Below are 15,888 nucleotides of genomic sequence, written 5' to 3' on the forward strand. Positions count from 1 at the left end.
TAAAAACAAAAAACCTGCCCTGCTCCTCTCTGAGGTTTCAGGCTGGATGGGGGAGATGACCAATTTTTACTCTAATTGGAAACCAATCTTTTAGAAAACAAGTTTAGGCTCCCATACTAATCTCTCACCTCATGACAGCTGTTCATTAACTTGTATTTGTAGAGCTTAGGGTCAGGGTATTTGTGTATATAAGCTAAGCTTCCTTATCTTTCTGTTATGGAATACCTTTCAGAAAGGCAGGATTGTGTTAGCACAGCACTTTGCATTTTGTCAGCTTTCTTCTGAACTTCCACACACATTTCTTACAATGCAAGAAAGATAGTCTATCTTGCCTTAATATATACTAGCAAAAGCCTCTGTAAATCATTAGCTTTAAAATAGTTTGTTTAAAAACAACCCCCTCTATAGAAAGATAGTGTGAATGTACTTCTAATCAACTTTTGTGACACATTTAAATATATGGAATGTTAAATACCAAAAAAACTTGGAAGTTAGAAAACTTCCATTCAATATTAATTTACAAAAAATTGGGATTAGCATTATTAAAAAATCTAGAAATTGTAGCTTTGGTCCTCAGGACTTTATTTGATTGTGATTAAGGGGAAAGCTGACAGGAGGTTTTAAGCTTTATTGTGCTAAGTCAAAAGTAAAGTTGAAAAATAATTCAAATAGTTTATCTGAGCTTCTGGCCTCTCTTTCTGTGGGGTACATAAATCATGATTTTGTTACTTTAAAAAAAAATCGATTCATCACATTCTTCTGTGAATTTTATTAACTGTTGGGTGATCGCCAACAGCCCTCTGAAAGTTTTCTGTGATCAAACAGTGTTGATTAGTTAAGATTGGCCAGAAAAATCACATGGTATTATTTCTGTTCTGGCTGTGCACACAAGCAATTCCAACCCAACCACTCGCATGTGTGAATTTAAAGATGTTTACATGAATATAAGAGTACCGAGTATTTAATATGGCATCAGTCCTCAATATGTACAGTTATAGTTCGTTCTAGACATATAAAAAGAGAAGCGGCTTAAAAATATTCCCAGACTCAAACAAACAAAATCCTATCATCCCAACTCAATGCTTAGAATTCCTACTACAGCAATGTTGGTATTAATTTCTGGTGCAAATAATGATCACATCCACAGTGACAAGTATGTCAAAATCTGGAAAAGAAATGGTGCAGCAGATGTGGAATGTCAGCAATGTTGTTGGATACATAATTAATTAGTGGGGTAATGAGAACATTTTTGGGGGCTCAGAGGCCTACACAGATTAGTAAACTGAGAGGGCTGTCTGTCTACTTCTCCAACCTACTTGATTTTGTCAGGTTCTCTCACTGTCTTTATTTGAACAAGGATTTCTAAAGCAAACAATTAAATGATCACATGACATTCAATGGGATACACATTAATGCATGTGAAGATAATAAAAACTAAAACGTGCCTGTAAAATTCTGCCCTCTACCTGCGCACTCAAAGCAAAATTTTTCTTGATATCAAAGAATTCTGCATACTTAACAAACTCATAGTATGCAACAGAGCTACGTAGTGGGAATCAGAGAAGAGAATGTTGTTCTAATGCTATGGGAATATTATACTTGCTTGAATTAACTGCTATAATTTATTAAAATACAGTATCTAGATTTTTTTTCTATATTGATGCTTTGATTTGCCTTGTTAAATTCACAGAGAATAGCCTCTCATTTAATATAAATCACTCTACATTACAGTATATAGGCAGGGTTAATAGCACAACCTATTATTAAGGTTGCCCAATACTCTCCATTATAAGACTCTTTTTGGTTGCCTATAGCTTTGGAAGACTTTAACTGTTTGGGCTGAAAGAGTTTGAAAAATTTCAGCCAAAATTATTCAGACACGTCCAAGAATGAGGCTAGGGAAAACTGCATTGTTTTGCTCATGTAAAAAAAAATGTCGGTGACTTTTTCTTTGAAAAGCTCAAGTACCCCCATGCACTGGAGCAGGAAGTTGAAATGTAGCAGGGGGTGACCTTTGTGGAAGAGCTATGTCTTTTGCCATCCCTGTGAAAATCCACCTCTATTTGGTCAACTTATAAGTAGGGCCCTGCCAAATTGACAGTCTGCTTTGGTCAATTTCATGTTCATAGGATTTTAAAATTAGTAAATTTCATGATTTCAGCTATTTAAATCTGAAATTTCACGGTGTTGTAATTTTAGGGGTCCTGACTGTTGTGTGGTTATTATAATAACTGCAAGGTTATTGTAGGGGTGCTTGCAGTACTGCTACCCTTATCTGCGCTGCTGCTGGCAGCGGTGCTGCCTTCATAGCTGGGCAGCTGGAGAGCGGTGGCTGCTGGCTGGGAGCCCCATTCTGAAGGCAGAGCCGCCGCCAGCAGCACCACAGAAGTAAGGATGATATGGTATGTTATTGCCATCCTTACTTCTGTACTGCTACTGGTGAGCCACTGCCTTCGGAGCTGGGTGCCCAGCTGATAGTTGCAACTCTCCAGCTGCCCAGATCTGAAGGCAGCACAGAAGTAAGGGTGGCAATGGTGCAAACCCCCCCAATAACTTTGTGATCCCCCCCTTCAGCTCCCTTTTGGTCAGGACCCCCAATTTGAGAAATGCTGATCTCCCCTGTGAAATCTGTATAGTACAGGGTAAAAGCACATGAAAGACTAGATTTCACGGTCCATGACCTGTTTTTCATGGCTGTGAATTTGGTAGGGCCCTACAATCACAGTGTGCACATGCTCAGTAAAGACATTTTAACAGCTATGTTCCCCAAAGATTCTGTCCATATGGTGCAGGACTTTCCTTGCAATTGCAGTTTTGGCCTGCTGCAAGCCAGGCTTGGTCTGGGCACCTGGACTGGGAACATGGAGACTGCCTGTCCTGTGCTCTCCATGACATCCCCGCCCCGGTCCCTGCTCCCCCCGCACCACCCCCGGCCAAGCTCAGGCAGCCTGGAGGAAGAAGCTGCTTGAGTCGAATGCAGAGGGGACAAGAGCTGGACATGGGTAGGTGGAGAATAGATTGGGACAAGGAGCCTGGGAAGGAGAGGGTCTGGAAGCTGAGACTGGGACTGAGAAAAATAGTATGTGTTAACGTAAATTAAAGACTGTATCATAATGCTTACACACATGGGGGATGAATTTAGGTTGCAAGGGAACTGTAATTTTGGCATTTCCTAACTTTTGAGTGCCTGACCTTGCAACCTTAATACTGTGTAATGGAGGGATTTTTGTGTGTAATTATTTAACTTCAGGTGCTTTTACTGATGCTTGAATGTCTAAGGTTTGACAGTTTGTGATTTTTATTTTGCTTTAGATTATAGGTTGCCAAGTCAGGAGAGAGCCATTGGATTCAACTGAACGATATACTCGTTGGATCAATAATCTGACACCTGGACAACTTCTTACACAGGTATTCTTGTTTCAATTGTGATTCAATCTGTGATGCTAAAGCAGTAGACAGAGAGGCTTGTTTAGTTATGTTTTCCCATTCACTAATCATACTTGGAGCTGATCAGGGATGTTCTTTGAGAAACTAAAGGAAAAAATACTTCAAAAAAACTCCACCAGATATTTGACTGAATGTAAATTATAGAAATATATTATTAAATCTCTTTTAATATACTCATTAAAAGTATATTAGTGCCTGTAATTGGAAAAAATTCCTTTGGAGCATATGGTTATTGCATAGTGATGACCTTACTCTTGAGAAGGTTGAAGCTATTTCACTTTTCCTTTCCAGTATGCTTCATATTTCTCCTATACGTGTGATAGTTACACTGTGATTAACTTCATACCTTGTCATGTCCTAGTACTTAAATAAAGGGTTTTTTAGCAAACATATTTAAGTAAGAGAAAAAAATCCTCTATCCTGAAGAGATTTTAGTTGTAAACATTACTCCCTGATAATATAAATACACCGCTACCTTGATATAACGCCACCCAATATAACACAAATTTGGATATAACGTGGTAAAGCAGTGCTCCCAGGGGGGTGGGGCTGCGCACTCCGGTGGATCAAATCAAGTTCAATATAACACGGTTTCACCTATAACACAGTAAGATTTTTTGGTTCCCAAGGACAGCGTTATATCGAGGTAGAGGTGTAATTTGTGTGTATATATATGTATGTATATATTTAGTTAACTTTTGCTGGAGATATTTTAAAAATAGTATTTTTGAAGGCTTAAACACAGGTTGCATTATCCTTGTTTTTAAGTACGACACATCTTGTGCAACTGAAGACAGCAGACTTGGCTTTAAAAGAGATTGTTTCATTAGGCGGGTGGCCAACACTGAACTAAAAGAGTCTTTGGCAAAAACAAGTTAAACTGTGGAAGAAATCAGTCCAGTCTGTAGAAGAATGTGTGTGCTGAGTATTATAAGAAGTCTAATGGGTGGTTAGCAAAAGATTGTCTTAGCGTGCATTAAAAAGCACATATTTTGGGCTTGGTTTTTGTGGTATTATAGCAGGAAGACATTTGTTTTTAATTTTGCTAGGTTGAAATGGCTCAAGAGATGAATACACCCTTGTTTGTTAGATTTCATATTGTAAACTCAATTGCATTCCCAACTGCCATAACCCTAAAGACAGACATACAGCCTTTGGAGTGGTAAGCATAACACAAAGAGGAATCCATAGAGCTCCTTTAAGATCTGCAGTGGAAACAGTTGAAATGCACAATAACAGATAATCATAGGTTTGAAATATGAAACAGAGTATTTTATTCTGAAGGACAATAATTTTATTATAAAGAACTACGAAGTAAAATGCCAGTGGTATCATACATCAGCTTGTCTGAAAAAAAGATGCATGTAGATTGCTCAACTCTGTTTCGGAAGGGATGTGGTTATAGGGGTCATTCATACATGTTTGGTGGTCCTGTCCTGCAATAATAAAATGTTAGCCTCAGATTGTTAATCAAGTAAAAATGGTAAAAGAAAAACAGTTACCAATGGAATATTTGGTGTTGACGTTGGGTTTGGCAGTAGAAGAGGCTTATGGATTGAGAAATACTGTATGCCTCTGACAGTTCAGCCATGGGATGTATGAACACAACTCATAGTTGGAAATGATGGGGAAAAAGGCTCATGGCTTAAGGATTGATTCCACACCCATTGAAATCTTTCCATGAATTTTGGATTGAATCCTTAATGAATTGGTAAAAAAGTTAAGCCCACTGCAACAGCCCAAGGAGTGTATACAGTACCATCATTTTTTTCAAGGTCTGATTGTGCTGACAGATTTTGTAACTAAATTATGATTATTGAAAATTGTGTCAAATTTCCTTTTATCTCAGGCCCTGATATTGCACCATTGACATGACTGAAATTTTTGCCATTGATTTCAATTAGAGTAGAATTAGGGCCTCAACATTTTCTCTCTTTGTATTGTTTTTGCATGAGTTTATAAGTTGGAAAAAGAAATGGGAAAAGCAAGCCAGCTCTTTTCTAATATTCACAGTATGATTCTGTTATTTATTATGGGATTTAATTTGTTATGCATGCCTTGTCTGTCTTTTGTTTTTATTTTCTTTGAAAAAGTAAATAAACTTCAAGAAAATTATAGTTTCACTTCTGGGCCTTTAGTAAGAGTTTTGTTGAATCTCTGAGATGAGCAATCCCTCAGGGAATTCAGGAAAATTGGCTTTAATTTACAGTATATTGTCTCCAGCAGTTTCCTATACTGAGGGGCTCTTTTCATCTGTGTCTGCACTCAGTGCTCAGCACTTTTCAGCTGTTTCCGCTACACTACTGTATTTTATGGAGATGAACTAATTGGGCCATATATTAGGAAATTAAACCACTGAACTGCAAAGTGAAGGTCCATGCTGTCGCTACCATGTAGTTGTCTGTATAGCATTCATGATTTTGAAAAAACAAACAAACTTCCTCTTTGAAAGCAATTGCTTTATCTACTCCAGTGCTCCACAATGATCTGAGTCCAGCTGCAAATAGATTGTAGATGTTTTATTAGGAGAATCTGACCTGGGTGGTTCAGATAAATGGTTTCGCTAGTCATGCTCATGATGAGAGAGTTGCAATTTTAATAGATTAGTTTTGTGATGGGAATTCTGAAATATGTTTCTGATCCATGCAAGCTTTGCCCATTAAAGAAATGAATCATATAGCATTCTAAATTCATGTGTTTATGTTAAAAGGTCTGATTTTTAAACGGACAAAAGCCAAGGAATTCAAGATGTAAGCTGAAATTCAAACTTCACCTCTCTCTTGTGCATGAGCATCAGCTGTTTTCATTTTGTATCATGTGAGTTAATCCCAGATTTCTGGGTTGAGTGCCCTCTCTTTTCAGTCTGATGAATGCTTTTTCATTTTCATTTTTGTTTTCCTCTTTGTGATGTACTCTTGATTCACTAATTATATCCCACAGTGCATCATTTTGCGACATTCCAAATACCATAAATGTAATTGAATCCCAATATACTTCATGGTATTTATAATGTCACAGAATATATGTTTTGGGCTACTTTCAGGGAACCAGAGAGTACCAAGAGAGCACAATCAATGGTGAAAAACACCTTTTAAAAGGTTAGTTAATATTTATTTCTTTGCTAATTGCCCCCACTGCCTCTTTAGTGGGGGTAGTCATCACAGAAATCTGGGATTAATTTAATTTTCATTTCTTTTTTTGTAGATCAGCATTTACTTCTGTTTAAAAGATATGTGTACTCTATTTTTAGTGTAATTTAAGGATGGAGATGGTAATTAAGGGATTAAATAGTATACTGTAGATATGCATTTTCAGATAGTATTACATGGATTATAAACATTTATAGAGGGTTTTTGTAATGTTTCCTTCTGACCCAATAGACACCAAGTTTTTAAACTGTTATGGCCATATATGTAATTGCATCACACTAACAGCAACGGGATGAAACACATAAACAAATTAATATTAAAGGGACTTGGTTGTTTTAATATGCTGCTTTGGTAACAAGAAGAAATTGCAAATTAAAAAGAATCCCACAGGACCTCTAAATCTGATCCATTTATGAAATTTTATTGCAGTCTGATCTGGAGGTACATAAACTGAAAACTTTACTGAACCTTATAAGTCAAAACAACTATCTGAGTGGTTTTTACTGTTAGTTTATATTATGCAAATAGTCTAAGTAGTTTTTAAAAGTTTGTTTTTGACTCTGAGCAATATAGTTTAACTCGGATCCAAGCCTGTTCAACAATTGCCCGGTTAGATCTTTGACAGAACAAGCTATAATGGCTCAATCTCTACATGGACCCTAACAGCTCGATATTGCTCCCTGAAATATAATGCATATGGCTGCTTATTTTAGAAAATTCTTTCTGAGTTGGCTGGATTTAGAATCTTTTCAGAGATGACTGGTGGGATTGTAACTTTTAATAGTATATTCATACCACACCCGTGGGTACAATTTAGTAGTTTTCTGGTCTCTCTGGATCATCTGACAGAGGGGACGGATGTCGCACGTTGGGATTGCTTAACATACAACTGTTCCATTAGAGCCAACTGCAGGATTCACCCAACAGGTTACTAAAGCTGCGAATCTGAATCCAGAAGCTTTTTGTGCATCATCCTGCTATAGATCCTAGGGAGTTCTGAATTACTGTTGAATAAAAGTCATAGTGTGACATATTTGTGACAACTTTGATATTGGGTTGAATTAAAACATGGTGCCTTTATTTATTTAAGCCATTGTGTCTGTCTTAAATATGTTCTAGAGGTCAAGTAGTGGCTTTATTAATGACGAATGATTGCAGGTATGTCTTTAGAACCAGAATTGAAGCAAATGAGCTGAAAGCTTGAAAGAAAACATATAGCCATTCACGATAGGTGTTGCTCATCATTGCTAGTAAAGACTGAAGTGGGGTTGAGAAAGAGACTTTCTTATTGTAGATTAACAATGGTACTATTGTTGAAAATTAGACCACTGTGACTTTCTCAGGAGAAGGCATACGTGAAGCAAAAACATTTAACTTTGGCTTTCAGACAACTGCTATGGTTGGTCAGCTAAGGTTTTGTTTGTTTTTATTTTGTTCCCCTCTGCCCTCTCCATTCTCTGATGTATCCAAAAACTAAGTTTATAGTGAAGTCCTATGAGTTTTGGCCTGGGCAAATACAGCTGAAGTTACAAACTGTATGGTTAGAATACATTGCATTAAACTGTCTGGGCCTAACTAAACATGTACAGTAAAAGAAAATTATTTAGGGCATGGTTACACTTGCAGATGTAGAGCGCTGTCATTTAAACCCACCTTCGGAGACCGCAGTAGGGAAAGCGCTACGGTCTGTCCACACTGACAGCTGCTTGCGCACTAGCGTGGCCACATTTGCGGCACTTGAAGTGGCATTGGGAGCAGTGCATTATGGGCAGCTATCCCAGCATGCAAGTGACTGCAGCGTGCTTTTCAAATGAGGGGGGTGGGGTGGAGTATGACAGGGAGTGTGTTGTGTGTATGTGGGGGGAGAGAGTGGGTTTTTGAGAGCATGTTAGCAGGCTGTCTTATAAGTTCAGACAGCAGCAGACTCCCCCTCCCCCCTGCCTCTCTCTCTCACACACAACATTCCACAGTAATCTGTCTCGGAGCACACTTATCTGTCTCGGAGCAGATAAGCAGCCGGCTGTCAGAAATGGGGCTTTCAAACGGCATATCCGCATTCCTACAGCAAGTTCAAAACAATGAGAAGAATGGCCACTTGACTTAAGGGGATTATGGGATGTTTCCGGAGGCTGATCAGAGCGCAGTAATGCAACACCTCATCCACACTGGCGCCGCGGTGCGCCAGCAGGGGCGCAGCAAACATTATTCCACTCACTGAGGTGGAGTACCAGCAGCGCTGTAGCCGTGGAGTCAGAGCGCTATACATGCCTTGCCAGTGTGGACGGGGAGCGAGCTAGTGCGCCTGGGACTGCTTTAATGCGCTGTAATTCGCAAGTGTAGCCAGGCCCTTACGAGCTTCATTTTTATTCTCACCTGCAGAGCAGCATGAAAAAAAGCGCACAGGATTGTCAGCGCATTTATATTTACTTCAGAAACCATACGTTCAAGGGGCTCTTAGGAGTCCTAGTGAGTGCAGAGCACCTAATGAGAAGTACTTACCCACATCTGTGGACTGAAAGCATAATTGGAGCTTCTTACTGAAGTGCTGTATAAAGGCATCTCCGGGTTAAATATTCTTGAACTTTTAGAAAGAGATCTGCAATTGCTCAAAATTATTTTTTAAATTTTCACTTAGCATTTCAGCATTTTTGCTTGGACCTAAAGATGTTCTACAGAGAAAATATGAATATTGCAAAATATTTTGCCTTTGTAAGGTTTCTTTGTTTGTTGTTTAAAAGAAATCAAGTTATTTTCAGACCTGGTACAACCATTTGCAGATCCATTAACTTCAATTAGCTATCAGTTCTTAAACCAGCTTTGAATTTGATCTATAATTTAATATTTAAATGTTTATAATAGAAACATTGCACTATACTATGGAAACAACTCAATATAATCCCTTTACATTGTCTCCCCGTTCCGAAAGTTTCTTGGTAGTGGTGACATATTGGCATGATGCATGATGTGAAGTTTCAAAGGATTATGATATGATATGATATGATATGATATGATATGATATGATATGAAATGATGGGGGGGGCAGGGATAGCTCAGTGGTTTGAGCATTGGCCTGCTAAACCTAGGGTTGTGAGTTCAATCCTTGAGGGGAGCCATTTAGGGAACTGGGATGTAAAAAAAAAAACTGTCTGGGGATTTGTCCTGCTTTGAGCACGGGGTTGGACTAGATGATCTCCTGAGGTGCCTTCCAACCCTGATATTCTATGATTTTGTGACACTGAAATGTTCAGAGTCTATGGATCAGTTTATACCAACTGAGTGTCTGCCCTGGTATCTTCATATGTTAATCTTACATAGTATAGAACCAAACAGGTTTACATTTTGTTGTGTCCCCCGTTCCCTTCCCCCCCCCCCCCGCAATATTTTGGTGAATCTTTGGGAGCTGTGTTCTGGGGCAGTAGATGCTAAAAGTAAGGAGAAACAGACTAATTGTAAACTTTTCAAAAGTATCTACATCTCATTTGCCTAAATGATATGGGTGCTTAGGCTCAGTCTCAGTGAAAGTCAGTGGGACTTGGGAGCCTAAGTGCCTAAATTCTTTTAGGAAATGCAATTTAGGCTCCAAATTCACTTCTGTGGTTTTGAAAATGTAACTAAATGATTCAAAAACTGCAACAAGCTAAACTACTCTGAACATCACCTTCTAATTGGCCTAGATCTAGGAATGCATTACACCTTGGATGTTTTGTGAACTGAACTAAATAACTTACAGCTTTTGAAACATTAAATGTTACTGAGTGTTCATTTATGGTTGTTTGATCTTTCATACTTAGCTTGTTGATATGTTACCTTACAAATAGGGCTGTCAAGCATTTAAAAAAATTAATCGAGATTAATCTCACTGTTAATCATAGAATACCATTTATTTAAATAATTTTGAATGTTTTCTACACTTTCAAATATATTGATTTCAATTACAACACCGAATACAAGTATCAGAGGGGTAGCCGTGTTAGTCTGGATCTGTAAAAGCAGCAAAGAATCCTGTGGCACCTTATAGACTAACAGACGTATTGCAGCATAAGCTTTCGTGTACTTGCATCCGACGAAGTGGGTATTCACCCGCGAAAGCTCATGCTGCAATATGTCTGTTAGTCTATAAGGTGCCACAGGATTCTTTGCTGCTAACACAGAATACAAAGTTTACAGTGCTCACTTTATATTTATTTTTGATTACAAGTATTTGCACTGTAAAAAAACCCAAAATAAATAGTATTTTACAATTCACCTAATACAAGTACTATAGTGCAATCTCTTGATCATGAAAGTTGAACTTACAAATGTAGAATTATGTGTAAAAAACAAACAAAAAAAAAAAAACCTGAATTCAAAAATAAAACAATGTAAAATTGTAGAGCCTGCAAGTCCACTCAGTCCTACTTCTTGTTCAGCCAATCGCTAAGGCAAATAAGTTTGTTTATATTTACAAGAGATAATGCTGCCCTCTCCTTATTTACAATGTCACCAGAAAGTAAGAACAGGTATTTGCATGGCACTTTTGTAGCTGGCATTGCAATGCATTTACGTGCCAGATATGGTAAACATTCGTATGCCCCTTCATGCTTCAGCCACCATTCCAGAGGATTTGTAGGCTCTGAAGTTTTACATTGTTTTGTTTTTGAGTGCAGTTATTTAACAAAAAAAAATACATTTGTAAGTTGCACTTTCATGACAACGAGATTGCACTACAGTACTTGAATGAGGTGAATTGAAAAATACTATTTCTTTTGTTTATCATTTTAGTTCAAATATTTGTAATAAAATAATGTACACTTTGATTTTAGTTACAACACACTACAATATATGTGAAAATGTAGAAAAACATCCAAAATATTTAATAAATTTCAATTGTTATTCTATTGTTTAACAGTGCGATTAAAACTGAGATTAATCACGATTAATTTTTTTGAGTTAACTGCAATTAATTGACAGACGTACTTATAAGTAAACAGACTTTAATCTTATTTTTGGGCTCTTATCCCATTGCCTCTGTAGCTTGAGGGGACTGATTTTGCCTAACAGATAAGGAATGACTTAAAAATAAGTTTGTCTTCAAATGATAGTTGGAATAATAAAGTGATCCTAACATTTTTATCTTCAAAAGATAAAGCTATTGTAAATCCAAAAGTTGCCAAATAAACTGATGCTGTTTGGTTTTCAGTCAGTTCTCCTATGAGAGCCCAGTACAGATACACCCTAAGCTTCCTGTAATTTTCTTTCATCATGAGTTTGAAAGTCAAAATGCTGATTCCACAGATAACAGAAACAGCCTCACAGTTAATTTTAATGAAAAATGCTAGCTTCAGCCATGAGTTCACTATTTTTAATTTTATTGAATCTCTCTATTTTAATTTGACTAAGAGGAAAAATACTTCATTCTACCTGTTGCAACCAGGCACAGTATAGTGCATTTTCTCACATTGAATAATATGCATGAATATTTAAAATAATTTGCTTTTATGAAAAATATCAGCCAAAAAACTGGTCTAGTTTCAAAGCTTCCCCCCCGCCCCAAGGTTTCTGCATTTCAGGAGCCCAGACACCTAGGAGTTGTTTAGTGATGGTTAACTCCTTAGTGGAAGATAACTAATTTTCCATGCTTATTTAGTCTGCATTTCAGCTTCTGTTGGATAAAAATCAGATTTTCAAAAGAGCTCAGTGCCTGGTACTTCCTGTATTTTTCATTAGAGCCACTGAGTGCAGTTGAAAAACTGTTCTGATGATTTTGTCAGCTCCTGTTATGTTGTTGCACAGTGTTTTTCAGCAAAGCTCACTGTTCTAAATTAAATTAGAATCACCAAACTACTTTCCTATTGAAAACAAATTTGGTATATAGAGACCTTTGTCTCAGCTTGTGTCTTCATAGATATTTAGCTTAAACTGTGGTGCCAATCACTATAATATCTGAGAGTCGGGAGCATCACTTGCCAAATTGGACAGTAGGTCAAAAAAGCAGGGATACCTGAAGTTGTTGAGTTGATTTGTAGCAAACAGTATTTTAGTTTCATACTCAAATCTTCCAAGTAGCCTCAGTTTAGCAGGTTTAATACGTGTCTTTGTAGTTCTCACTGTTTTAATTGCTTGGCTAGTCAGGGTTGCTTTCTTTTAAGGCATAGTTACATCAATCTGTTCCTTACATCAGTAAGTACTAAGAGTTTAATGCAGTTTTTTTAAAAAATGTACTTTTTTTTGTGTGTGGTAAAGAAAACAAGTTCTGACCCAGTCTTAACATTTTTGGGCACAAGAGCCTGGTCCTGTGGGGTGTTTTTTCAGCAACCCTAATTTCTTTCAATGTGAATGTGATCAGTACCATGCAGGGCTTGGATCAAGATTAATAGTTAAATTTCTGAGTAAATGCAGCTGTGAATGCTGTGCCCTTTTTCCAAGGTGGTAGATATTTGTGTGTGTTAAAATATGTAGATAGCTTGATCTTAAGGATGATTAGCATACATTTAGTTCATCTAAAGTACAGCCTGCATATGCAGATCACATTTTGAGAACAAAGATGTCAGAGGAGGTGGGGCAGGCATGTGGTTAGCAGAAGGATAGCCAAGCCATGGCCCAAACGGAAATCTGAGCAGTTGCAGTGCATGGGGTGTATAACGAGGAAGGAAATGGTCTTGCATCTGGCTGCTAGTCTAACTCTTGATCCTTTGCCACCTCACTAGCTATGATGTGGGTGGATTTAACCTTTACATCACTTTCAATGCCTACCGCGTTCAAAGTTAAAAAAAGGAAGTGGGGAGAGAAGTGTACAACCGGCATGTTTCATTAACTTATTTTAAAAAATGATATCTTACCAAAATGGCTAATTTTGACTATGCTAAATGAAGTATCACATGTTAGTCTCTGCTGCTAGCTGCAGGGTTTTTTTGTTATTGTTAAAGATCTAGTGAAATAGAAACTCTGCAAAATGTTGAGAGTTTGTTTTTTAATTGACAGATTTAAAATGTTTTAAATAATTTCCCATGCTTTATGGCTCTAGGACCTGTTCAGCTTACTGGACTGGCCATAAAGTGCACCTGTTAACATAAAGAATGAATATTTGTAAGAGCCTATGGAAGGCTTTGTATGAGTGCAAAGTATTATTTCTTCTAGTGGTGTGTACACCCCAGTTTGCTCACAGGGTTTTCTTCACTCTTCATTATTCACTAACCAGCTAAAGGCCTTAAAATGTGATGTTAAAACATTAAAAATTATAGTTGAATGTTTTCTACATTTTCAAATATATTGATTTCAATTACAACACAGAATACAAAGTTTACAGTACTCACTTTATATTTATTTTTTATTACAACTGATAACTGGGGAACAGGTTTCACTCCTTTGGGGGTGATGAATGGTGTGGGAGTGGGGAAGGGGAAAGTCCAAGCTTCTGGTAGTTCAGTACTTGGGCTAGACCAATTTGAGGAGACTTGGGACCTGAAGGGCAGTTGGTTTCACTATGCAAAGAGTAACTAGGCTGGCGAAAACCAGGGGTGAGACCTTTATGTTTGTAGATTGGCTACTGGTGTCAAGACTCTGAGCCATAGCAGCATAGCATTAAGGCCCCCAAAGTTATACAGCTAGCCATGAGAGAACCCCTTACTGATCTGGGTAGTCCCCAAAAGTAACTCATTTTTGAAAATGGAACTTAAGCTCATAAACAACTTAAGCACATTTGAAAATTTTACCCTTTGTAATTAACCTTCTTTGACAACAGTTCCGTTCCCTAATTTTTGCTGTTGTGCTAAGTATGGGACACTAGACCTGCACTGACTTCACTTTGCCCTCCGTACCACATTTAAATTTCTCACCCTTAACCTTAAGGACCTAACATAAATGTGCTTTGGCATACTTCTTGAATCTTGTTTTTCATGTTTCCCACTCCAGTATCATTTGCTCAGCCAATGACAGCAGTCTCAGTGCCTATTTCATTTCCTCCTTTCATAAAGCTCTCTTAAGCATGGAATGAATTTGTGATCTCAGTGCAACAGAATCCCCACACTTCCATCCACATCTCTGCTAATGACCCACTTCTTCTGGGAGGACCACAAATGTAAATAATGAAATTGATTAGATTTAATGACTTAAAATTTATAATCTTAGAGTGTCTCAATCTGACAGCACACTTGAAATTAGAGAAACAGTATAGCTCCCAAATGATAACTCTGGCAATCAGTTTTCCAGTTTATTATTTCTTGTAATTTAAAGTAGAGTCACCATCCCCATGCTAGATGCCTGCCACCTGCAGTTCTACATGCTCACCCTTCAAGAGTAAGATGTTTCTGAGTTCAGCATTGCTTCAGCTGAGCATGGATCAGTTGCAGTAACCCACAGAACTGCAGCCAGTGGCTTCTGCTACCATGGAGCTCCACCACAAATGGGTTGCCCCCGGCACTTAAAGTGTTTGAAAATGGTGATTATAGCCACTGCCAACATTTATCCAGCCACCTGATTTTAAAAGCTAGCAGCCAACAAAGCGGCTTGTCCCACCATGAATTCCATTTTTATGGTGTTTTTAAAAGAGTGTAAATCCTAACCTGTGAACAAAACGGGGTCTCTTTTAAAGTCTGCCTCAGATTACACGTGTGTAAAAAAGCTTTGGCGTCAGTAGGAGAGAATTTTTTTTGTCATAAAATTATTCATAGATCTGCACAGCAGATGTTGACAATTGTAAAGGGAACAGAGGCTGGTCTGTGGTCAGCCAGCAAGCTCTGTTTCACGTGGGTAGATCAAGGCTCAAGGCAGCAACTATTTCCTGTGAGCACGCTGGGTGACAGCAATAGCACCTTTCGTGGGTTATACCCCAGTTAACTTCTACAAAGTCACTTTTGTGAGGGTCTGGTTCTGTTTCATAGCTGAGAGGATAATAATGCTTAAAGGTTTAGTATCTCCTTTTAAAAGGTGTATGCCAACTGGTGCATAAAATATTATTGCTTTCCTCTTACTCTGTACATTTTTGTGTTTCTTTGCAAGATGACTGCGGTATGCCTTCACAAAGAGGGAGCATACTATCCTTTCATTACTATGCTAATTTAAATTCAGAGTGAAAGCCCCTTGTAGTGCAGTCCAGCCAGAGCACCCCCTTTTGGTTGGACGTGGTGTGGCTGGTGAGGCCTGCCCCAAGTTCCCTCCACCAGAGTATAAACAAGTCCAGACCAGCTTCAGGTAATAAAGATCACCCTCCCTAAATGGTCTGCTTTATTGAACAGAAAATGTTCAACAGAAAACATCACACAGGCATACAGGACAGCTTTCTATCTTGACTTCCTGGCCAAGGGACTCAGTCTAT

At 38.0% G+C, this 15,888-nt stretch overlaps 1 protein-coding gene across 8 annotated transcripts in view; it reads left to right on the forward strand.

The window, feature by feature from the left end:
• B3GNTL1 (UDP-GlcNAc:betaGal beta-1,3-N-acetylglucosaminyltransferase like 1) overlaps positions 1-15,888 on the forward strand; it is a 340,624-nt gene that overhangs the window by 87,245 nt on the left and 237,491 nt on the right. For 7 of the 8 annotated variants that reach the window (XR_005588422.1, XR_005588421.1, XR_005588420.1 and 4 more), the window contains one exon: positions 3,313-3,408. The exons of the other annotated variant lie outside the window; for it this stretch is intronic. Coding sequence is in view for 4 of the 7 variants with exons in the window: in XM_039501348.1 (XP_039357282.1) it covers positions 3,313-3,408 (96 nt within the window). In the remaining 3 variants the exon portion in view is untranslated. The remainder of the gene's footprint in view (positions 1-3,312; positions 3,409-15,888) is intronic. 8 annotated transcript variants of the gene reach the window in all.

The sequence above is a fragment of the Mauremys reevesii genome, linkage group 15 (genome assembly GCF_016161935.1).
Source record: "Mauremys reevesii isolate NIE-2019 linkage group 15, ASM1616193v1, whole genome shotgun sequence".
In the NCBI taxonomy this organism is placed as follows: Eukaryota; Metazoa; Chordata; order Testudines; family Geoemydidae; genus Mauremys; species Mauremys reevesii.